The sequence below is a fragment of the Zingiber officinale genome, chromosome 1A (genome assembly GCF_018446385.1).
Source record: "Zingiber officinale cultivar Zhangliang chromosome 1A, Zo_v1.1, whole genome shotgun sequence".
NCBI classification, from domain to species: domain Eukaryota; kingdom Viridiplantae; phylum Streptophyta; class Magnoliopsida; order Zingiberales; family Zingiberaceae; genus Zingiber; species Zingiber officinale.
The window spans coordinates 117,755,714-117,777,943 of record NC_055987.1 but is presented as its reverse complement, the minus strand read 5'-3'; the positions used below and the strand labels follow the sequence as shown (position 1 = coordinate 117,777,943).

Sequence of the window (22,230 nt, the reverse complement as noted above, 5' to 3'; positions counted from 1 at the left end):
GTCCGGTCCAGATAACGAGCTACCGAGCCCTCTCCGACTTTGCGTGCCAAGTATCCGTACTTGGACTTTTCCTCTCCACATGATCAACCTTGATCATTAATCAGTCTGAGTTTAATTAACATCTGATACAAACTTAAATTAGTGTCAACATCAAAACAACAGCCAGGTCAGACTGTATCAACACTCTTGTCCCTCAGGTGGCTGAAAGAATTCATCTGGGGATAGGCCAAATCCCTCGGCTGGAGCAGCGGGCTCATCCTCAACTGAATCGGCTGACGGTGGTCCATTTCTCCATGCTAGGACCCTCTGAGCAGTGATATCTATATGTGTTAATCTAAGATGACGCTGGCCAAACTCATCATAAGGTGTAAGGGGAATAGTCGTCCCCTGAGTCACATTTATGCCCTCTATAGTCGACAAGATATAAGTCAACACATGATAATAGGACATGTGGACTACTCGGGACGTGACGAGCCTAGCCGCATGAATAGTATTATAAAACATATGCAATGCAATGTCTATGTCTAGATGATGACATAATGCATATAAAAAGAAAGAGTGAGATGGACGCATCTTCAGGACGTCCTGAGATGTGATGGACATAATGCATGCAGTCAAGACTCTATACATGACGTAGTCCTGGACCCTAAGAGAGATTGACCTAAAGTCAGAGACTCCAAGTGGTCTCTCCCCCTCCAAAAAATACACATAGAGTGTATCTAAAGTGATGTAGGAGTAGGGCTCATCAAAAGGCAGATCCCTACTGGGATAGCATAAGAAGGGGCATGCTGACTCTCTAAGACCTAAACTGGTACGTATCATGGTAGGTGTAAACAGAAAATCCTTTCCACCAACTCTGGTGGAATAGGTTAGATCATCAACCCTCTCAAGGTTGTTGTAAAACTGAGCACATAAATCTTGGTTTACTGCATTACTGCAGTAAACCAGTCTATCAAGCTGATAGCGTGCGATCATCTGAACGACAGGCTGACAATAACTAGTAAAAAATGGCCTACTCAAATATCTACATTTAATTACAGAGTATGAATGCTCAATGAAACTAAGCCTATGTTGCTCAGTGGGGAATCTAGCATCGGTAGAGGGGGCAGTGCCCGATGTGGACGTAGCATTGTGTCGTTTTCTAATTTTGACCATATACACATAAAATAGCAAAACAAGCATAACAAACATATATAGGATGATTTAAAATAGATTAGGGTATACCTAGGAGGCATTGTTAGGTTTAGGTGAGGGAAACTTGGGTTGAAGGTGTAGGTCCCTTTGGAGGCCGGCAAGAGGGGAGGGGTGAATTGCCCTACAAAATAAAACCAAAAACCCTTCTCGGATATTCAACTAACTTAAAAGAACTTGTAATTAAAAAGACAGAGACTAATTAAAACAGAAAGTAGACACAGAGGAATTACTTGGTTTACAATCAGAGGATTGCTAATCCAAGGCAAAGAAGGCGCACTAATTGATTCTCCTCTGGGCGGAGTAGCCTCTTACAGCGTTGAAAGCACAGAAAGAAATAACACAAATGAAAGCACTGGATTATAAGTAGTTGTTCTTAATTCACTATTGCTTCTGGACCAAGGCTATATTTATAGTCTTGGTCCGGGCGCCTGGAAGGGTTGCAGGCGCCCTGGGGGGGATAAATTTTATCCCCCAACGGTCGGATCGAGTCAAAACTCGATCCTGTTGAAAAGTCGATTCCGGGCGCCCGGAAGGGTTCCGGGCGCCCCGGTTGGTTCCGGGCGCCCGGAGCCCTAAGGTCAACATAAGTTGACTTTTCGACTCCGGTTCAGCTCGTCTCGTTCCAACTCATCTCAGTTTGGGTCTGTTCGCTCCGGCTCCGTTTGCTTGGGTGATCTCGGCCTTCCGGAATAGGGCTCACCCGAACCCATGTTCCGGCCTTTTCCTCGAGCAGCCTTCCTTCCCGATTTCTCGTCCCTTGAACGCCGCGCACATTCTTCTCGTCCGCCGGTGTACTCTTCCGCGGTCACCTCGTCCCTCAGACGCACCGAGCCCATCGGCTCTCTCCCGTGCCGTCCTTCTCGCTAGCCGCGTCTTCCGCTCGACTTCCTGTGTTCCTAAGCTCCTGCACACTTAGACACAAGGGTTAAACAAACGCAGGACCTAACTTAGCTTGTTTGGTCATATCAAAACACCTTGGGGTTCCAACAATCTCCCCCTTTTTGATGTGAGCAACCCAAGTTAAGTTAGGGTAACCATATGCAATAAAAACGATTTATATTCCAATAAGTCCAAATATTTTTCAATTGAAAAATTATAGTACCTCCCCCTAGACTTAACACACTTCTTCCCCTTTGATCACATTAAAAATAGAGGTTCTTTAAACAAGTCTAAGGTAAACAAAAAAAATAATTCTAAGGCAATTAATATTAATTTGTTAGAGAATATCTAGTTTAAAAAAAATTCTAAGTCAATATTCAGAAATTTTTTTTAAGTTATTCTTCATAAAAGATTTCTAAGGCAATTTTCAAAGGAAAAATGTATAAGACAATATTCATCGAAAAATTTCTAAAAAAATTTTCCAAAAAAAATTATTTTTTTTAATTATAAATTAATTTTAAATATTTTCTAACACAAATTGAATAACTCTTTTAAAGCATTAGGTAAATTAAATTAATGCTTTTTCAGTTAGTCAATTAAACTTTTTATTTCGATATTTGGCTTCCAGGTCGTGGCGAGGCACTAGGCCTTCTTGGTTATTGGAGCAACAACCACTTCCTTAGCCAAAGCCTCAGAATGAAATTAGTCGTTTAATTTCCTTGCTGAAAATGCTAAGTCTAAATTTAAATTAAACAGGTTTTTGGAACCCAGTAGAGGTCCCTACCTACAGGGTTAACCAAGTATTTCCTAGGTACATAGATTTTTGATATATTTCTAATTTGACTTTGATGAAATATATAATACCAATTTAAACCTCTATAATTTCTAAAAGTAGAAATATTTGAACTTTTATATTTTTTCAATCTTTCTATTTCTTCTTTTAGTTTTTCATTTTCAATTTTCAATTTATCAAAATCCTCTATAAGACATGACTTTGCTAAAATTCTTTTTGTTTCAAAAATTTCATCTTTTAATTTGATATTTTCATTTTCTAATTTATACATGGATTTAGTTATTGCCTTAATCCCAGAATAAAGTTGATCAGGGGGTAAAAGGCATACCTCACTTACCATATCAGATTTGAAGCCTGAATCTCCCCCTGCTTCGCTGCCTTCATCTGAGGTCGCTCCCCCTTCATCAATGCTAGGTTCTGATATACTTTGTCTATCGTAGCTTGCCATTAGTGCTATTTCGGCATATTCTTGAGCTTCTGATTCAGATGAAGAAGTGTCGTCCCAAGTTGCTTTTAGGTTGTGTTTCTTGGGAGACTTCCTTTTGGCCTTTTTGAGTTCTGGGCAGTCTTCTCTTAGGTGTCCCTCCTTCTGACACTGGTAGCACCGCACCTTTCTTCCACCTTTTTGATTCCTTTTATTCTGCATTTTAAATTTATTAGATCTAAAAAACTTTTTAAAATTTCTTACCATGTATGCTTCTTGATCGTCTTCGGAGTCTGACTCGAGTTCATCCTTCTGGGTTGCGTTCAGCGCTATAGTCTGAGTTGTATCCTTTGTCGTTCCTGCATACCTGGTTTCATGCAATTCAAGAGTAGAAAACAACTCTTCTAAAGTGCTTACCTCCAGGTCTTTTGAGATGTAGTAGGCGTCGACGATTGATGTCCATTCCGGAGTTCTTGGAAACGCGTTGAGCGCATAGCGTATAGTGTCCCGGTTTGTTACCGTTTCACCGAGGTTCTTGAGACCAGTAACTAGTTCTTTTACCTTTGCGTGTAAACCAGCTACTTTCTCACCTTTCTCCAGACGGATGTTCATCAGTTTATTGCGGAGGATGTCCCTTCTAGCGAGCTTTGCTTCGGACGTGCCTTCGTGGAGTTCCAAGAACTTCTCCCAAAGTTCTTTAGCAGATAAATAGTTTTCGATGCGGTTGACCTCTTGAGGCGGTAACACGCTCAGCAGGTGATGTTCCGCACGGCTGTTAGCTACCGACTCATTCTGCTCTTTCTTTGTCCAATCGCTCTCTTCTTTTTCTTTTCCATCTTTATCTATTGGAGCTACAAAACCATATTTCATAATAAACCGAATTTCAAAATCTGTTTTTAGGAATACCTCCATACGACGCTTCCAGTCTGCGAAGTTCCCCTCGAATTTTGGTGGAACAATGCTTGGTCCGGCCATCTTTGTTGCTTCGATCGGCGGTTAGTCCTCCTGAAGCGCCTGACTATGATACAACTTGTAGGTCCCTTTGGAGGCCGGCAAGAGGGGAGGGGTGAATTGCCCTACAAAATAAAACCAAAAACCCTTCTCGGATATTCAACTAACTTAAAAGAACTTGTAATTAAAAAGGCAGAGACTAATTAAAACAGAAAGTAGACACAGAGGAATTACTTGGTTTACAATCAGAGGATTGCTAATCCAAGGCAAAGAAGACGCACTAATTTATTCTCCTCTGGGCGGAGTAGCCTCTTACAGCGTTGAAAGCACAGAAAGAAATAACACAAATGAAAGCACTGGATTACAAGTAGTTGTTCTTAATTCATTATTGCTTCTGGACCAAGGCTATATTTATAGTCTTGGTCCGGGCGCCTGGAAAGGTTCCGGGCGCCCTGGGGGGATAAATTTTATCCCCCAACGGTCGGATCGAGTCAAAACTCGATCCTGTTGAAAAGTCGATTCCGGGCGCCCGGAAGGGTTCCGGGCGCCCCGGTCGGTTCCGGGCGCCCGGAGCCCTAAGGTCAACATAAGTTGACTTTTCGACTCCGGTTCAGCTCGTCTCGTTCCAGCTCATCTCGGTACGGGTCTGTTCGCTCCGGCTCCGTTTGCTTGGGTGATCTCGGCCTTCCGGAATAGGGCTCACCCGAACCCATGTTCCGGCCTTTTCCTCGAGCAACCTTCCTTCCCGGTTTCTCGTCCCTCGAACGCCGTGCACGTTCTCCTCGTCCGCCGGTGTACTCTTCCGCGGTCACCTCGTCCCTCAGACGCACCGAGCCCGTCGGCTCTCTCCCGTGCCGTCCTTCTCGCTAGCCGTGTCTTCCGCTCGACTTCCTGTGTTCCTAAGCTCCTGCACACTTAGACACAAGGGTTAAACAAGCGCAGGACCTAACTTAGCTTGTTTGATCACATCAAAACACCTTGGGGTTCCAACAGAAGGCGCCTTGGAAGGAAGAAATCACCGATTTGGTACGTGGGGATCGCGAGCAGAAGACTAACAGAATCACTTCTGTTCGTTGTAAATTTTTGGGTTGAGGGTGCCTTCAACATCTTTGAAAGCGCCCTGAAGGCGTTGTTGGAGGCACCTCAGATATGGTCCGAGGCGCCTTAAGACAAGTTGACGGGACTTTTCCTGCCGCTTCTCGAGGGCGCCTCCCTTGTGTGGGAGGCGCCTCCGAGTGACACCCATGTGTCCGTAGTTTATGTGATTATATTTAATTATTTTTTTTAAAAAAAAAGAATAAAAGTTTTTAAAAGATTTTTGAATAAGTTTTTTAAAAAGATTTTTTAAATAAGTTTTAAAAAGATTTTTAAATAAGTTTTTTTTTAATTTTTTTTTTTTTGACTTAGTTAAGTTTAAAAAATTATTTAATATAGTTAAATAATTTGATTAATTTAATTTAATTAAGTTGATTAATTTGACTAAATTCATCCTAGATTCATCTTACCCGTTTTTAAGTTTTCAATCAGGAAATCTTATGTAGTTTTGTGAGATGATTATCTTTAATTTAGATTATTTCTAAGGATTAATTTATATTTGAGTTAAACTTAGATTTTTCAATTGGTTAATTAAGTATACATTTCGAAGATTGGTTCCCAAGCTGTGGCGAGGCACTAGGCCTTCTTGGATATGAGATCATCCACCACTTAGACAGAGCCTTTCAAAGAAAATATATATTTAATTTTCCTTTTGAAACCCCTAGATTTAACTGAACAAATGTAAATTATGCCTAGGTCCTTAAACTATCATAATCTAAACATGCATATAAAAAAAAATAAACAAGCATCAAACAATTTTATCTATTTATTTTAGTTGCACTGTTAACTTTGCCATTATCCAAACCCATTGTAAGCTCTCTCATTTTTGGTACTAATTTAGAAAATTTAGTTTCTTATTTATTAAAGAAGTAGGCCAAATACAAATACAAGTCGTATTTATTACTTGTAAATCGATCAAATAAAAAAAATTAAACAAGCATCAAGCAATTTTATCTATTTATTAAGATAAATTTTCTATTGACCCCCTTGAATCATAGCCTCGATATGGTCTATCAAGGTAATGTACTTGATCCTTGGGGACTCAATATTGACCAAGTCCAACTTGATTGACCAAGTCCAACTTGATTGACCAAATCTAACTTGATTAACCAAGTTAGACTTAGGTACCGATGCTTAGACTATCTTTCTATTCAGTCTGTTAACAAGCGATAAATAAGACCGATATTTCTTTTTAGCTTTAAATCCTAGTCCGGATCGATTGTATATGACTTTCTGTTTTCCAAGAATCAAGTCAAGATTCTTGGAACCCAGTGTAAACCATTCCAATGCAGTATTTAAATCTTTGACTTGAGTTTTCAGGCTGGAATTCTCTTCCTGTTTTTGGACTTGAGTTGAGGTTCCAGTCTGAACAGGGTCAGCCAAGGATTCAGTATTAATCGCTTCTTTAAGGGATGTTACTTCCTTTAGAAGCGACTTGATCCGAACATTAGACTTAGCTAGTTTACGCATTAAGTAATTTATTAAATTATACAAACGAAATTTACTTACAAAGGAGTTCGACCATTCGGAAACGGATACGAATCTGTGGCTTCTCTCGGACTCGGCTTCCGATTTGTCCTCGCTTCCGGATTTGTTGATTTGGTCCCAGACCGTCATTACGAAGAAACTCGTCTGTTCGAGTTCTTCACCGTCGGACTCTTCTGAAGAAGACTCGCCCCAAGTCGCTTTCAGGGCCTTCTTCGCGTCTTTCTGGTTCGGACAGTTGGCCTTGATGTGCCCCTTTTGATTGCATCCGTAGCATGCCACCTCGAACTTCACCTTTGGTTGGGCCTCCTTGGATTGGATCACCTTTCTAACGCCCTTCTTGTTGAAACCCTTCTTCTTTCTGTAGAGTTTCCTCACCTGGTTGACAAGTTCGGTCGTGAGCTCGTCGTCGTCATCGTCCGAATCTGGTTCTTCTTCCGACTCAGGTTTGATTCTACGCCTTCTGCTTGTACCTACAACCAAAGCTACACCCTTTTCGGTTGGGTGTGCATTAGTCTGCTCATGCAATTCAAACTCAGAAAAAAGTTCATCTAACTTTATTGACGAGAGATCCTTGGATACCTTGTAAGCATCTACCATGGATGCCCACAGGGTATTCCTAGGAAAGGCGTTGAGTGCATACCTTATAATGTCCCTGTTCTCCACCCTTTGGCCGATTGCGTGGAGTCCATTCAATAGGTCTTGTATGTGGGCGTGCAGTTGTCTTGTCGTTTCATTTTCCTGCAATTTAATGTTATATAGTTTATTTAAAATAAGGTCTCTCTTGCTTACCTTTGTGTCTGAAGTACCCTCGTGCAATTCGATCAGCTTTTGCCATAGTTCCTTTGCACTTGAAAAAAGTCCTACTCTGTTGGTTCCTCCTTTGTCAGGCCACACTGGAGGGTGCAGGTTGCTTTGACATTTGCTTCTACCTTCTTGATTAGAGCTGCATCGCAATTCTCGCAAGGTAGTGGCTTGTCGGCGCCGTCAGTTGATAATTCCAACCCGGTTTTGATGATCATCCAGACTTCAAAATGAGTCTAGAGATATGCCTCCATCCGACCATTCCAGTAATTGAAGTCGTCTCCGGTGAAGAGCGGTGGGCGGGCGGTCGTCGGAGACTTGTAACATCTCTTCTGGGTCGCCTTGTTAGCAACACACAGGAGTCAGAACACTTGAGAATTGTTGTCCAAGGCTGCTGGTCTAGACCCCTTATAAGGACAATTGGAGGCACCTCAAACCCCCTTAAGGACACCTCCAACCGCCGAGTCAGCCGTGTGTGGATAAGCTGAGATGAAGTCTTCGTCTATCTTGTTGAAAGCGCCTCCATAAGCCTTGAAGGCGCCTCAATGCTGTCTGAGGCGCCTCAAGCTACCATGAGGGCGCCTCCAGCTCCGCTGTGCGCAAACTCTTTTCCTTTGCACCCGAGGCATCTCAAGGTCCACGAGGGCGTCTCGAGTACTGTTCATCCGAGACTAATCTTGTTCCTTTGTCCCTGCAAAATATGTTAGTCCACAAACCAACCACATATCCTGCAAAACAAAGTTAGCACACACAATAAACATAATAATATGAAAGTATGACAATCACGGGCTGTCCGGTTCTGACGTCGTATTTCCGACCAGAAACCCTAGGTCGAACTGACGCCTACTGTTCCCTCTTCTGGGGAACGTGTCCTCACATACTCCACTCAGGAGAGCATATCTGATGTCAGTCCAATCCTTCAGACCTATTGGACTTTCTGCCTAGGGTTACCACCCCCTACGACCTAGGATTACCACCCCTTAGGATTTTTCATCACCCAGGGTTACCACCCCTAGGACCTAAGATTACCCCTCCTTAGTATTTTATCTACCTAGGGTTACCATCCCCTAGGATCTAAGGTTACCGCCCCTTAGGGTTTTCCTTCACCTAGGATTACCACCCCCTAAGACCTAGGGTGGTAGGGGTTTTCCTCCTGCCTAACCGTAGTTAGGACTTTCCTGAAAAATCTCATTCATACATGTTAGATAACACATAATCTTAATTTTGAATCCTTTGTTATTATCAAAACTTGGGTTCGATCGTCGGATGCTTCCCGCACCAACAATCCCCCTCCCCAACATCTTCTCGAGGATTTTTGCCAAGATGATTGAGCACTACAAGAAGTACATCGATGTTGTCACTTCCAAAGTCCTCCTCCGAGGACATCGTCAGATCTAGGATCCCTATTAAGAACCTCAAGTCTTGGGAGGTCGAATTCGTCAAAGTTGACTAGGCAAACCTCTTCAATTGATCAATTGAATGAGGGATAAAATTAAAATAAAATTTTCCCCATTCTTTACACCCAATTTGGGGGTAAGAAATTATACCTATTTATGAGCATACAACGATAAAATTTACTTTTCCTTCCTCTTGTTTTTGTTTACCCTTCCTTTCCCTTTTTCTGGGGGGGGGGGGCTCATCTTTGATTAGCTTGTTGTGCAATAACTTACCGATATGATGAACAGTAGGAATCCCTACATATATTATTATTTTTCTATATATATATAAATATTCCTGATAATATATTTTAAATGATTCTAGATAATTTTAAAAAATCAAGAAACGATAGAGCGGTTCAATCAATCCGATCAAACCGGTATATGCGACTCATGAACCGGTCGATGGGTTCTTATTCTCCTCCTGTTATATATTCTTCGACCACCGCCGCAGTAGCCGCAGCATCTTGTCCTCTCGCGGCAGTTGCGCTCGGTCCAGATGGAGGACGGCGGCGAGAGTGTGTTGGACGCCATATTCCAGGAGATCGACCTCGCTGGAGAAGAAACCCTAGAGGACCCCGATGCCTGCGACGTCGAGATGCCGGACGCCCTTGAAGCCCTAGAAGCCGGATGCGGACGTACACCCTCACGCTCGGTCGGAGGTGGGGATCCTCCGGAGGAGGGAGGTCGGAAGAAGCCCCGTAAGAAGTGCCGTAAAAGGAAGAAGAATCGATCGGCGGGGAGTGCCAGAGGCGATGATGGGGGCGCCGGTTCCAGCATCGCCGACATCAATAGGTTCCAATATATCTCTTTCTCGATGAGTTTTTCGGGTTTTTATTTGTTCTTTCCTCCTGTAGTAGATTGGAATACTTGAACTATATTAATGCTGTTACAGTTCATTTTGAAGCACTTTTCTTTTCGTTTAAAAACTATTGGTAGTGTTCAGAGCTTTGTTTTCCTTTTGATATATTACAGGTTTGTGATACAGACATGTAGGCATCTAAAAGAGCACAAATCCTACTTACTTTGGAGTGCAGTAGGTTGCCTTGGTGTCTCTGCTGTCAAAGATCTTGTTAAGGAGGTATGCCTATGTAGAAATATGTTTTATGTTTGAAGCAGGAACAAAATTTTATTTTATGTTGTTTTCTTCTAGGAATTGATGTTGTAAATGATGCTAGCTGAACTTCCAGTTCTAATACAGATTCTTAATAATCCTGTTGTAAGCTAGTTTTGCCGTTATATTCTTTGCCTATTTGTCTTTGGTTTCCTTTGATGTATCATAGCAGATATCCTCTGCATTTTTGGATTCCCAAGTGCCACATTTCTATCTTGTTTTAAGCTAAATCTCAAATGAAGTTGAGTCCGCCTAAAATAATATTTATTATGAAACACTTTTGCAAATATAAACAATCTCTATCTTTGGCGAGAGTATTCCAGTCAGAGTTGTTACAACCGCAAAATATACAAATACACAACAGATTTTAACACTGACCTAAATTTACTTGATGCACCATGGCGGTTAGTCTGGACTAACTCCATAACGTTACTTAATTTGGACAATGATTAACTTTGATTCCTCTTATCCTTGTCAGCTATACAGTCTGGTTGCTTTAGTCATGCTGGTTAAGTCTTTTCTTAATCTTTATTCTTGAACCTTGATTCTCTAGCTTGGAACTATAAATATCAACTTCAACTTTTTTCTTTCAGATGTTGAAGTCACTTGCTTTTCAAACTGGAAAACATCAAGCTTCATATCATAAAATTTTAACCCTCTCAATTTTTGAAGCAAAAATTTTTCAGCCATCAACTGACAACATTTTCCCATTATAATATCACAATTATATTAGACTTAATTACATTCAGGTTTCCGACTACTGGGATTGGGCACACAAATTCAACCCAAAAGGTTGATACCTAATGTATTTCCAACACTTCTCCAATCTGTTTGCCATAAGAGATTGCTCTTTCAGTTACCTATATTTCATTTCACAGAAACTTAATCCAATAAGGGCAGCCCGGTGCATGAAGCTCTTGCTATGCGGGATCCCGGGGAAGGATCCATTGTATGCAGCCTTACCTTGCTTTTTGCAAGAGGCTATTTCTAGGATTCGAACCCGACCTTTTGGTCACAAAGCAACAATTTTACCGTTGCGCCAAGGCTCCCCTTCAGAAACTTAATCCAATAATCTGAAAATTCTCTTTTAAAACTATATGTTTCTTTTGCTCTTAAAATGGAACCTATGCATTTGGATTCTAGTAGGACGGAGCTAAGATACATCTTTCATTGCTTATCGATAAATTTTGGTTCTTACCTTGCTTTGTGTTGCTCCATTGCAATATATATGTCAAGATATACTGATCTATACTTTGAATATATTGCTTGTTTGGGGAGACTAGAGAAAAGACAAAGCACATTTGTAGTGCTAATTCAGCGCATTTACTTAATTGTCACAACAATGTATAGATGCAAAAGAGGAGATCTGATGATGAACTGAGGAAAAATGTGGGAGGGCATCTGGAACAATTCCACTTTGTTGAGAATAAAATCCTTGGCATCTAATACCCAGTTGATGCCCCTTATAATGCCGCTGTGTCTATAATGTAGTGTATCCTGGTATGTTCTAGTGTACCAATCCTTTCACACACAGCCACTTTGTGATGAAAGCTCCCTTCCTGATAATTGATTTTGTTGTTGCTCAGTCCCGGTAGGATGTTGTGTGGGATTATTCATGCAAATGACCAGATTGTTAGAATTTTAGAGCTCTTACTTCCCTGTGCCATTGTAGCAACAGGGTAACATGAAATTGATCGATTTGCTTATCTAAACATGATTTATTTTACTGTTCTCTTACCTTTTCAATTTTATGTAACCAATGGATTTTTGTTCCAAATGCAGGTTGATGCCATCCTGAGCTGTGGCGGCCAGAAGACTAATGATGGTCGGCGCTACCGCACAAGCGGTGGTATTCTATTTAATATTTTAAAAACTCGCGAACCAAAGGCATACAAGGAAATTATGGCTAGAGGAAGGGAATTTGAGGTATCGGTTCACACATTTGAGTTGTTCTTTTATTCAATAAAATGACCTACAGAATTGGTGAATTTAATCATTGGAAATGCATTAGCATATATCGAGAAATAGTTAAACCAATGTAAGTTGGTAGGGTGAAACATGTTTCAAGCGCATTTTTAAGTACATGACTTCTCCAAGTAGCTTTTATGATCTTTCCAGTCCGCTTAAAGGTTACTATTTCACTTTGCTCTATATTTTATGTTGTGTGGATGACTAACTTTCCAGGGATGCGTTTTTTTTCAGAAGCAGCTGAAGGTATCAAAAGGAAAGACGGCAACAACAAACACTGAGGGTACCTTCAAGAATTCCAGTATACCATCAGCGGCAGGGGAAGCATTAAACCCTTCTGAAGCTGGAGCAAATGGTCAGCAGCAACTTATATCATCTGAGCCAGTTAAAGAGCGTAAAAAGTTGGCGGATAGGATGCGCATTCCTGTTTCATATGACGATCTCCTTGAGGAAGGCGAAATACCCCAATGAAACTGCTAGATCAAACAACAATTGACGAAGGAAGAATCTACCCACATTACTCTATAATCCAACTTGTTATGGCGGATTTTCGATGTCCTGAGAAGTAAGCTGCGGAATAATTTGGCTGAGCGGACATGTTTCTCAATATTGGTGTAAAGCTTCTTGACCAGTTTTCACATAAAGGGGAACTTGATAAGTGTGGGAGCTAAATTTTGTAGAAATCATTTGCCATCTCTTTTTGTCAATGCAAATTGTTTGACAAACCTCTTCAGTCTTGTCTATTATTGCTTTGCAATTAGCATATAATTGTCTGCAACTAATTTAGGTTGGTTGTGTCTAGTTTAAACATAACTCAGATGTCAACTAGCCTTTGACATTTTTTTCTCCTTTTTTTTAATAAAATTTTTAATATGACTGCTAAATCAGATAATACAGTCTTATTTTTTTTTTTCCGGTAGTTATCATGTCTATAAAATTGAGGTGTAATGATATTTATGGAGACCAGATCTATTGTCCATAAAAAACATGGATTAGAGAAGAACCATATATAATTATAGTTGAATTGTCTTGTTAAATTATAGTTTGAGTTGAGACGGATGGTGGGAGGTCATCCCTTGATTTATTATTATTATTTTTACCCAGAGATCTGGTCATATATTTATGTATGAATTTTATTTTATCAAAAACTAAAGATACAATTCCTTTAATATATAAAAAAAAAATATGCAAACAAAATTGCAATTTGTTTTGTTGTTAAAAGTCACATGCAAATGATAGAAAGAGTATGTAAAAACTTGTAAGTTTTTTTGTTTAAAAAAAAAAAGGATATTTTCTCAAAAAGAGCTTGAGCACGAATTAAAAAAAAAAAAAATAGGGAAGAGGCTTCAACTTAAAAAAGAACATCTTAAAATTAGGGTTTAATGGGCCAACCGAATTAAATTTTATGATGTTTAAATTTATTTAATAAAATAATTAAATCGAGTTTAAAAATGAATTAAATAGTTGAAATAGTTATTTAAGCTTAATTCGCTTTCTGTTTATGAATTTGATTTTGATTCATTTTAATCTTATTGAACTTGAACTCTCTATTTAAGTTGAATCTTATATGTTTGATAAATCACTTGAAAAGTCTAATCGTCGCACAGTAATCATGGGACTTTACAAATTTTATTTTTGAATATTATTCATAAATATTATTCTTGCATGAATAATTTATAATTCAGGTTTATTATAGTAAAAAATGATTATATTCATTATGTGTCCTCATAGTCGGTTCTCAAATTATGTGAAAAAAAGAAATAACGTATATTTATAAATATTAACAAGTTGAACATTTATCTTCAAATTTATTCATTTAATTTAATAAATTATTTAAATTTATTAATTTAATTGACATTATAGGTATATTGAACAAATATAAGTGATTTCTTATGAAATTGGAAACTTACTAAATGAATAAATGTTTTATTCATTTAGAATCCTATTTAAAATATTCATTAAGGTCACGGTTTAAAAACTAAAAAGGTTATTTTATTTCGAATACTGACCATTGATATAGGCAGACCTAATTGAAATTTGAAATGGGCTTCAAATGGGCCGCCCGTCCTCTTGGTGCAAATCAAGATGCAATCGGCGAGTCGAGTTGAGCGCGAAATGGCGGAAGAAGCATCGTCTTGAAGGAGATGGTGACGCCGTCGAGGATGACTCGGAGCTCATCGATTACCGAGGTTCGCTGGCTCTTCTTCTAGTCCTTTTCTAATTGCTGCCATTTCCCCTGGCTTCATCGATTCGTCTGTCTTCCGATCCTCCGGTTCCAATTTTCTCTTTTTGGAGAACAAGAGGAGATGGTTGGCTCTTTTGGGATGGAGCATGCTCGATAGGGTCGCCTTTGGAGTGGGCTACTGTTTGCTTTGTACTATTGCTTGAATGAATGGAGTACTGGGTTGAGACCTTGCCTATTGACTGTAAAGTAAGTTGATCTTCTAAGATTCGGTGAAAAATATACTTAGTTTGTAAAATCGATAGGACGTGTTTTTAGAGCTAAAATGGAGTATAAAGCCCTTGGAACGTGGAGTCGAGTAAGGATCACGCTCTAGCCGTGTCCCATGACATGGGCGTGCTTCTATGGCCAAGAAAGACAAATAAAGCAGAAAAAAGCTCAACACTGACTAGTCATGCCTCAACATCGAGCCAACAAATGAAGCATTATGGAAGAAAAAGGATTCAAAAGACCATCAAAATAAAGTTTTAATCAAAGAATACGTTCCGACCGTGTCCCACGGCACTAGTGTGTTCGTACGAAAGAAATCGGATGAAAAAAAAATACTAAAATGGAGTCAACAACCTCCAACATGACTTGGCTATAGTAAAGAGCATGGTCGTGTAAAAAATGGTGATTTTCCAGAGTTGATCATAGCTAGCCTGACAGTGCTAGCTTGCCACGGTTGTGCCAACTTCCCATGGCCGTGTCAGTCCCCCCAAATTGCAAACCAAATTTTGAACGACCATAACTTTCGGCTTGGTTTGAGCCACAAGTCGTGCGACCTATCAAAAAGCTCTACAAATTTACTTTGGGGTCCAACCTGAGAAAACCGGGTCTAAGGGGTGAAAAACTGGTTTTGGCAGAGCCTAACAAATTTAGTAGATCTAGACAGTTTGAGGGAGATATAAAAGGGTTAAGGAAACCCTTCTTGGGGTCATCTTGGACAAGGCGGCTCTGCCCCTTCTTGGGGAGAGGGTTTTCCCCTTCTAGGGGAAATCCTAGAGCCACCATCCAAGGGTTGTCGCGACGATCCGTCCACCTCCGGAGCAAGGAACCATTCCGAAGACATCGATAAACTTTTTGCTAAACATTTCTTCCTTTTTATTCTGTATTTTGGATTGTAAGAATGCTTCTCTCAGTGTCTTTAGTTTGTAATTCCCTTACTATGGAGTAGTTCTCTTGATTTTAGGGTTAGGAATTAACCCTTTCGATATGTAAACACTATTTTGTTGAATTTATTGAGTTTGAAAGGTTCTTATTTAATAACATGTGTGTTTGTGGTCCGGGCCTACTATGTACACATGATCTTGATGCCAAAAATACAAGATTCGTATCTTATGAGGTGTGGGGATGAGCTGAAAGGAGAATCCTATCCTCCGAACCGTAGAAACCCGAGACGTGGAGAGTCTCCTACGAAAGTAGATTGATATGCGACGAGGAGCAATAGACTATCATGGATCTTAATAGATCAGTTCCAATTCGTCACCATGCAGTAAGAGAAGGCAACTCGGGGGTTGTGGGAAAGCAATCCCTCAACTCTGTTACTTTGAAAGTAGATGACAAATTGGAACAAATATGCCAATGTAGTCCCAAAAGTTCACATCAGATACCATAGGATAGTCTACCTACATAAATAATCGTTGTGGATAGGAAATCAAATATAGATTAAATGTTTACAATTATTGTGGTGAAACTGAAATCTTAGGATCCTTCACCCAACTCAGATTTCCCTTGTCCACAACTCTCTCTCTCTCTCATTCTCGAACTTTTGCAACCTATGATTTTCTAAATAACCTATTTTGTAATTCTGACTAATACTTGATTCATAGTCCTTATGAGATTGATATCTTTTATTACTTGGCGACATAATCGTGCACTTGCGGTTTCCACATCAAATTTTTGGCACTGTTACTGGGACTGTGCCAATCGATATTACTTGGATAACGATTTGGTTAATCTAGATTTCTTCTTTTCTTTACTCGGCTTTTATTCCTTCTCCATGATTGACAGGGGCTTAAGCTTATGACCATAAATAAGAGATTCTTTGGAGCAACCCAAGTTTCATTTTATAATTTTTACTCGAACGCTAACCCCTACTTGGTTTTCCTTGTTTGATATTCTTTTTGCAATATTCAAAGACTAGGAGGAGTGCGAATACCAAAGAGGGGTGACTTCGGAATATGAATGACTCAGACATTTGACACGTATCATTTGGTAACTCCTCTCACTTTTACCTCCTCTATATTAGATTTTTGGTTTTCATTGGTATTGATCCGGCGGTAAGAATGGGGGATCCACTTCCTGAAGGGTCTCAGCTTGAGGACAGATGGAGGGCTGACTAAGCGGTTAATGGCCGCGCCGAGCAGCTGAGTAGGTCCGAGCGGAACCAAAGATAACCCAGCCAGGCTTGGGTTTCCGACGCCAAGGCAGGAGGATTGAATGGCCGAGCGGGGCGTCTGCCCGGCTGGAACCGAGGGGCCGAGCGGGTTGTCCGTTCGGCCAGGATAAGGGCGAGGATACAAAGGTTAGCCGAGCGGCCTATTCGTTCGGCTCGAGATATGGGATGTCAGCAGAGGCATGTCTAATGATTATGCCGTACACAGAATTTCACGATAGAAGATCTTGCCGTCACATCATGGAGAGGTTGATACAGTAGCGGTATGGCCTCATGGATGCCCTTCTGACATGGTCGAAAGCAGGAGATTGCTTCGATTGGCGCGCCCAGGCTTCTTGGAGAGGTCTATATAAGGTCTCCATTTCTTCACCGGAGGTACACAAGTCTTCATTCTGCAGCCACTTTCTTCATCCATTCCTCGCCTGACTTGAGCGTCGGAGGGCCGTCGCCGGGACACCCCCCCGGCTCGGTTTTGTTGCAGGTTCGCCGGAGCACTCGAGGATCAAGCAGGGAGCGCCACGTCCCCAGCGTTCGTTGACCCCTGGTTCGGACAGGATCAATTTGGCGCCGTCTGTGGGAACGCACCTGTATCCGAAAGGGAACAATGGACGAGGCTGGACGACAACACACGGTGACACTTTCGACGGAAGAACTCGACGCTCTGGTCGAGATGAGGGTCGCCAAACTTGTGGAGTTAAAACAAAAAGCATCAGCCGAGCGGCCTGAGCAACAAGCAACATCTGCATCGGGTGGCCGAGCGGACGCACCTCAAGCCACCGTTGCATTCCATCGGGCCTTATTCCGCACCCCTGAAGCCGGGCCAGCTCAGAGAGATAGAGGATCTTCTTCCGACGAAATGCCTAGGCGAGACGCCAGAAAGGGGAAAACCCCCCGAGCGGACTCATCTCTCGAGCGGATCAATCACCAATTTTCGGAGGCTATTCTACGAGACCCTCTGCCTAAACATTACGCGCCCCCGGCGATCGGCGAGTACAATGGAACAACAGACCCGGATGATCATCTGGGTAAATTCGATAACACAGCTACGCTCCATCAATATACAGATGGAGTAAAGTGCCGAGTCTTTCTTACCACTCTCTCGGGATCGGCTCAACGGTGGTTTCGGAGGCTGCCGGACGGATCCATCACTAGCTTCAAGGACTTCCGAACAGCCTTCCTCCACCACTTCGCCAGCAGTCGGCGTTATCAGAAGACAAGCGTCAGCTTGTTCGCCATCAAGCAAGAGCCGAGAGAATCACTTCGAGCTTACATCCAGCGATTCAACCAAGTGGCGATGGATATTCCAACGGCCACATCGGAGACGATGATGAATGCCTTCACGCAAGGCCTTGTGGACGGGGACTTCTTCCGGTCGCTCATCCGAAAGCCGCCCCGAGATTATGATCATATGCTGCACCGGGCCAATGAATATATCAACGTGGAAGAAGCGCAGGCAGCCAGGAAAAAAGAAACACCAACCGAACGGGCTCCTAATGCCGAGCGGAGACCCCTAGCCGCTCATCAACCGCCGAGAGGACCAAGGGCCGAAGCAACCCGCTCCCCTCGTGTGAGGTCCCATGTACAAGAGGTAGCTGCCACTCGGCCTAAGCCCAAGAAGAGATGGACCCCTATGTTCTGCTCCTTCCACCGGACGGATACGCACAACACGAGGGATTGTCGAAGTCTTCCCTTCGTGGCTAATCCCGTTCCTAGAAATGCCGAACGACGGTCCCCTTCTATCGACAGGAGACCCAGGACCCATGAAGCCGACCGGACTCGCACCGAGAGGCGACATCAACAGACGTCCGATCGGCAGCGATCTCCAATACAGGAGAATCGCCGAGCATCCAGAGAATGGTCCCGACCGGCCACTCGGGAAGAGGAAAATAGGAACAATACTTCCCGCGGCGAGATCAATGTTATTGCTGGTGGGCCGACCGGAGGAGATTCCAACCGAGCGAAAAGGCGGTCCGCGACTCGGATCCACGCGGTCGGTTGCGACCAAGGCGGGCAAGTGGACCGGAAATCACTTTCGGGCCGGGGACTTAGAAGTGTCCCACGACGACGCGCTGCTCATTAACGGTAATAGCAAATTACACTATTCACCGCATATTTGTTGACACGGGGAGTTCGGTCAACATCATATTCAAGAAGGCGTTTGACCAGTGCAAATTGATCGAGGTGCTTCCATGACAACCCGCTCTACGGGTTTGGATATGAAGTTGTTGGTCGGACAGATCCGGTGGCTACCTCAGGAGAGGAGCCGCTCGGGAGGACAGGACAATAAATTTCGTGGTGGTCGATTCTCCCTCGTCCTACAACGTCATTTTGGGGGCGAATTCCGAGCGATCGTCTCAACCTTCCACCGAAGATGAAGTTCCCCATCGAAGACAAGGTGGGAGAAGTACGGGGAGATCGGTTAGCAGCTCGGCGGTGTTACATAGAGATGATCCGAGCAGAATCCAGCTCCGCCCGGATCGAGGTGCACGCCATAACCGAGAAACCTCCTGCTTTAATTTATGATGAAAAGGAGGAAGTTCAGATCCATCCGACCCGATCGGAGAACACGACTTTTATCGCCTCCGATCCGGAGGAGGAGCAGAAGGAGGAGCTGATCCAGTGCCTCCAACGAAATCATGATGTCTTCGTCTGGTCGACACATGTGTTGCGGCGCCGAAAGCGTCGGCAGGGTCGCCGGACGCTTTCGGCGAAGCAGAGGAAAAGGGATTTTAGTGCCGAGCGAATGCCATCATCCGGCGGAGTAGAGAAACTTGGAGGCCGCCATATCTGGTTCGAGTTGGTGGCTAACGTAGTATTAGTCTCCAAGCCGGGCGGCAAGTGGAGAGTCTGTATTGATTTTCGGGACTTAAACAAAGCATGCCCCAAAGATTTTTATCCCCTGCCCCGGATAGATCAGCTGGTGGATTCTACAGCCGGCTGCGAATTAATTTGTATGCTTGACGCCTACCAAGGCTATCATCAAGTGCCGCTCGCCCGGGAAGATCAAGAAAAAGTAAGCTTCGTAACGGCCGACGGCACATATTGCTACAATGTGATGCCGTTCGGATTGAAGAATGCCGGGGCCACTTATCAACGCTTGATGAATAAAGTATTCAGAGAGCAGATCGGGCGGAATCTGGAAGTTTATGTGGACGACATTCTTATCAAGTCCGCCCGAGCGGCCGATCTCTTCAAGGACATGGAAGAAACCTTCCGAACGCTTCGCAAATATGGAGTCAAACTAAATCCCCAAAAATGCCTGTTCGGAGCGAAAGGAGGGCGTTTCTTGGGATACATAGTGACCGAGCGGGGAATCGAAGCCAATCCTAGCAAGGTGAAAGCTCTGCAAGACATGCCGCCTCCAAGAAATACAAGGGAAGTGCAGCGGTTGACCGGTCGGATAACTGCTTTGTCCAGATTCATCTCCAAAACCGCCGACTGGAGTCTACCATTTTTCAAGATCCTGCGCAAGGCTACTAAGTTCCAGTGGGATGAAGAATGTGACCGAGCGTTCGAAGAATTGAAGACATATCTAAATTCTCTGCTTGTACTTGCCAAGCCGATCGGGGGTGAGTCACTTTATATGTATCTGTCGTCAACTGAACATGCTGTAGGCTCAGCACTTGTGAGGGCGAGCGGCGAAGAGCAACCGGTGTATTTTCTAAGCCACATTTTAAAAGATGTTGAATCTCGTTACACCGGGCTCGAAAAGTTGGCCTTTGCTTTGGTTCTAGCCGCTCGGCGCCTTCGACCATATTTCTTGGCTCACACCATCATCGTCCGGACAAACAGTCCACTAGGAAGAATACTGTTGAATCCAGAAGCGTCCGGACGGCTCATCAAGTGGACGACAGAACTAAGTGAATTTGACATCCAATACCAGCCCCGCTCGGCGATCAAAGCGCAATCCTTGGCTGATTTTGTGACCGAAGTGCAGAGGCCAGAGCCGGAAGCTCTGTGGAGAATATATGTGGATGGGTCTTCCACTCGGCTTGGGAGTGAGATTGGAATATTGCTGCTCTCACCTCAAGAAGAAAAGATGCACCTATCCGTCCGGCTGGACTACAAAGCCACCAACAATGAAGCAGAGTATGAGGCCCTCATAGTCGGACTGCAGGCAGCACGGCATGTAGGAGCCGGTCGGGTGACCCTCTATTCGGATTCACAGTTGGCCGCTCAGCAACTTTCTGGCACCTTTGAAATCAACAGCGTTCGGCTTAAGCTCTACGCTGAAGTCTTTGAAAAACTCAAAGCTACTTTCCGAGAGGTCCTTATTCAAAAGATTCCCCGAACGGAGAACCAGGTAGCCGATGACTTGGCCAAACTAGCAAGTTCTATAGTGCCGGTCACCATTCAGCAACCAATTGAAAAAGTACTGCTGGTAGCGCACGTCGACCGGATGGAAAGCCCCACGTTTCCAAGCGACTGGAGGACAGCCATCATAGAGTTCCTCCACTCTGGAGCCACACCGGCCGATCGGGATGAAGCCCAGCTGCTCAGGAGGAGGGCCGGTCGGTTCACACTCATCGGTGATCAGCTCTATAAGAAGGCTTTCTCACGTCCGCTGTTGAAATGCGTGAGCTCGGAAGACTCTGCTTACATTCTCCAAGAGGTACATCAAGGATCGTGTGGAGGGCATCCGGGCGGACGATCATTAGCTAAGAAGATCCTGCTAGCCGGATACTTTTGGCCGACCTTACAGATAGACGCCGCTTGGACAGTATCTACATGCTTCTCGTGCCAGAAGTATCACAACTTCTCGCACCGACCGGCGGAGGAGATGAAGGCATCAACCGTCTCATGTCCGTTCGATCAATGGGGAATGGATATCGTGGGTCCATTTCCGATGGCGACCGGGCAGAGGAAATTTTTGCTGGTGGCTGTCGATTATTTCTCCAAGTGGGTGGAAGCCGAGCCACTAGCCAGGATCACCGAACAGATGGTCAAAAAATTCATATGGCAACACATCATCTGTAGGTTCGGTATCCCTCGCCGATTGGTTTCCGACAATGGGCGGCAATTCACAGGGAAGGTGCTAGAAGATTGGTGCAAAAGCTACGGCATCGAGCAACACTTCACGTCCGTGGCTTACCCCCAAAGCAACGGTCAAGCCGAAGTAGCCAACCGGGAAATTCTCCGTATGCTGCGCGCTCGGCTCGACCACGTGGGAGGAAGTTGGCCGGATGAAGTGCCGGGCGTTTTATGGGCCATCCGGACGACTCCTAAGGAGGCGACGGGCGTCACACCTTTTCATCTGGTGTACGGCGGCGAAGCAGTCATCCCGGTTGAAGTCGGTGTCGAGTCCGTCCGAGTCCAATGTTACGATGGAAGCAACGCCGAGCGGAGGAACATGGAGCTGGATTTGGTTGATGAGGAGCGGGCCAAGGCAGCCGTACGGCTGATGGCGTACCGTCAACGGATGAAGCAAAACTACAACCGGCGCGTCATTCCCCGATCCTTCCAGGTCG

At 43.4% G+C, this 22,230-nt stretch overlaps 1 protein-coding gene across 1 annotated transcript; it reads left to right on the top strand.

Moving 5' to 3' along the window:
* Window positions 1-9,507: 9,507 nt before the first annotated feature.
* LOC122029207 lies at window positions 9,508-13,027 on the top strand. Its single transcript, XM_042588150.1, has 4 exons — window positions 9,508-9,856; window positions 10,037-10,142; window positions 11,958-12,101; window positions 12,378-13,027. The coding sequence occupies exons 1-4, from the start codon at window positions 9,561-9,563 to the stop codon at window positions 12,612-12,614; spliced, it is 783 nt and encodes a 260-aa protein (XP_042444084.1). The 5' UTR covers window positions 9,508-9,560; the 3' UTR covers window positions 12,615-13,027.
* The last annotated feature ends 9,203 nt before the right edge of the window (window positions 13,028-22,230 follow it).

Bases quoted from the DNA above. Each gene is read 5' to 3' on its own strand.
- LOC122029207 (XM_042588150.1), top strand. From the start codon at position 9,561: ATGGAGGACGGCGGCGAGAGTGTGTTGGACGCCATATTCCAGGAGATC. The intron at 9,857-10,036 runs GTTCCAATATAT...GATATATTACAG, and splicing joins AGCATCGCCGACATCAATAG to GTTTGTGATACAGACATGTA. The intron at 10,143-11,957 runs GTATGCCTATGT...TTCCAAATGCAG, and splicing joins TCAAAGATCTTGTTAAGGAG to GTTGATGCCATCCTGAGCTG.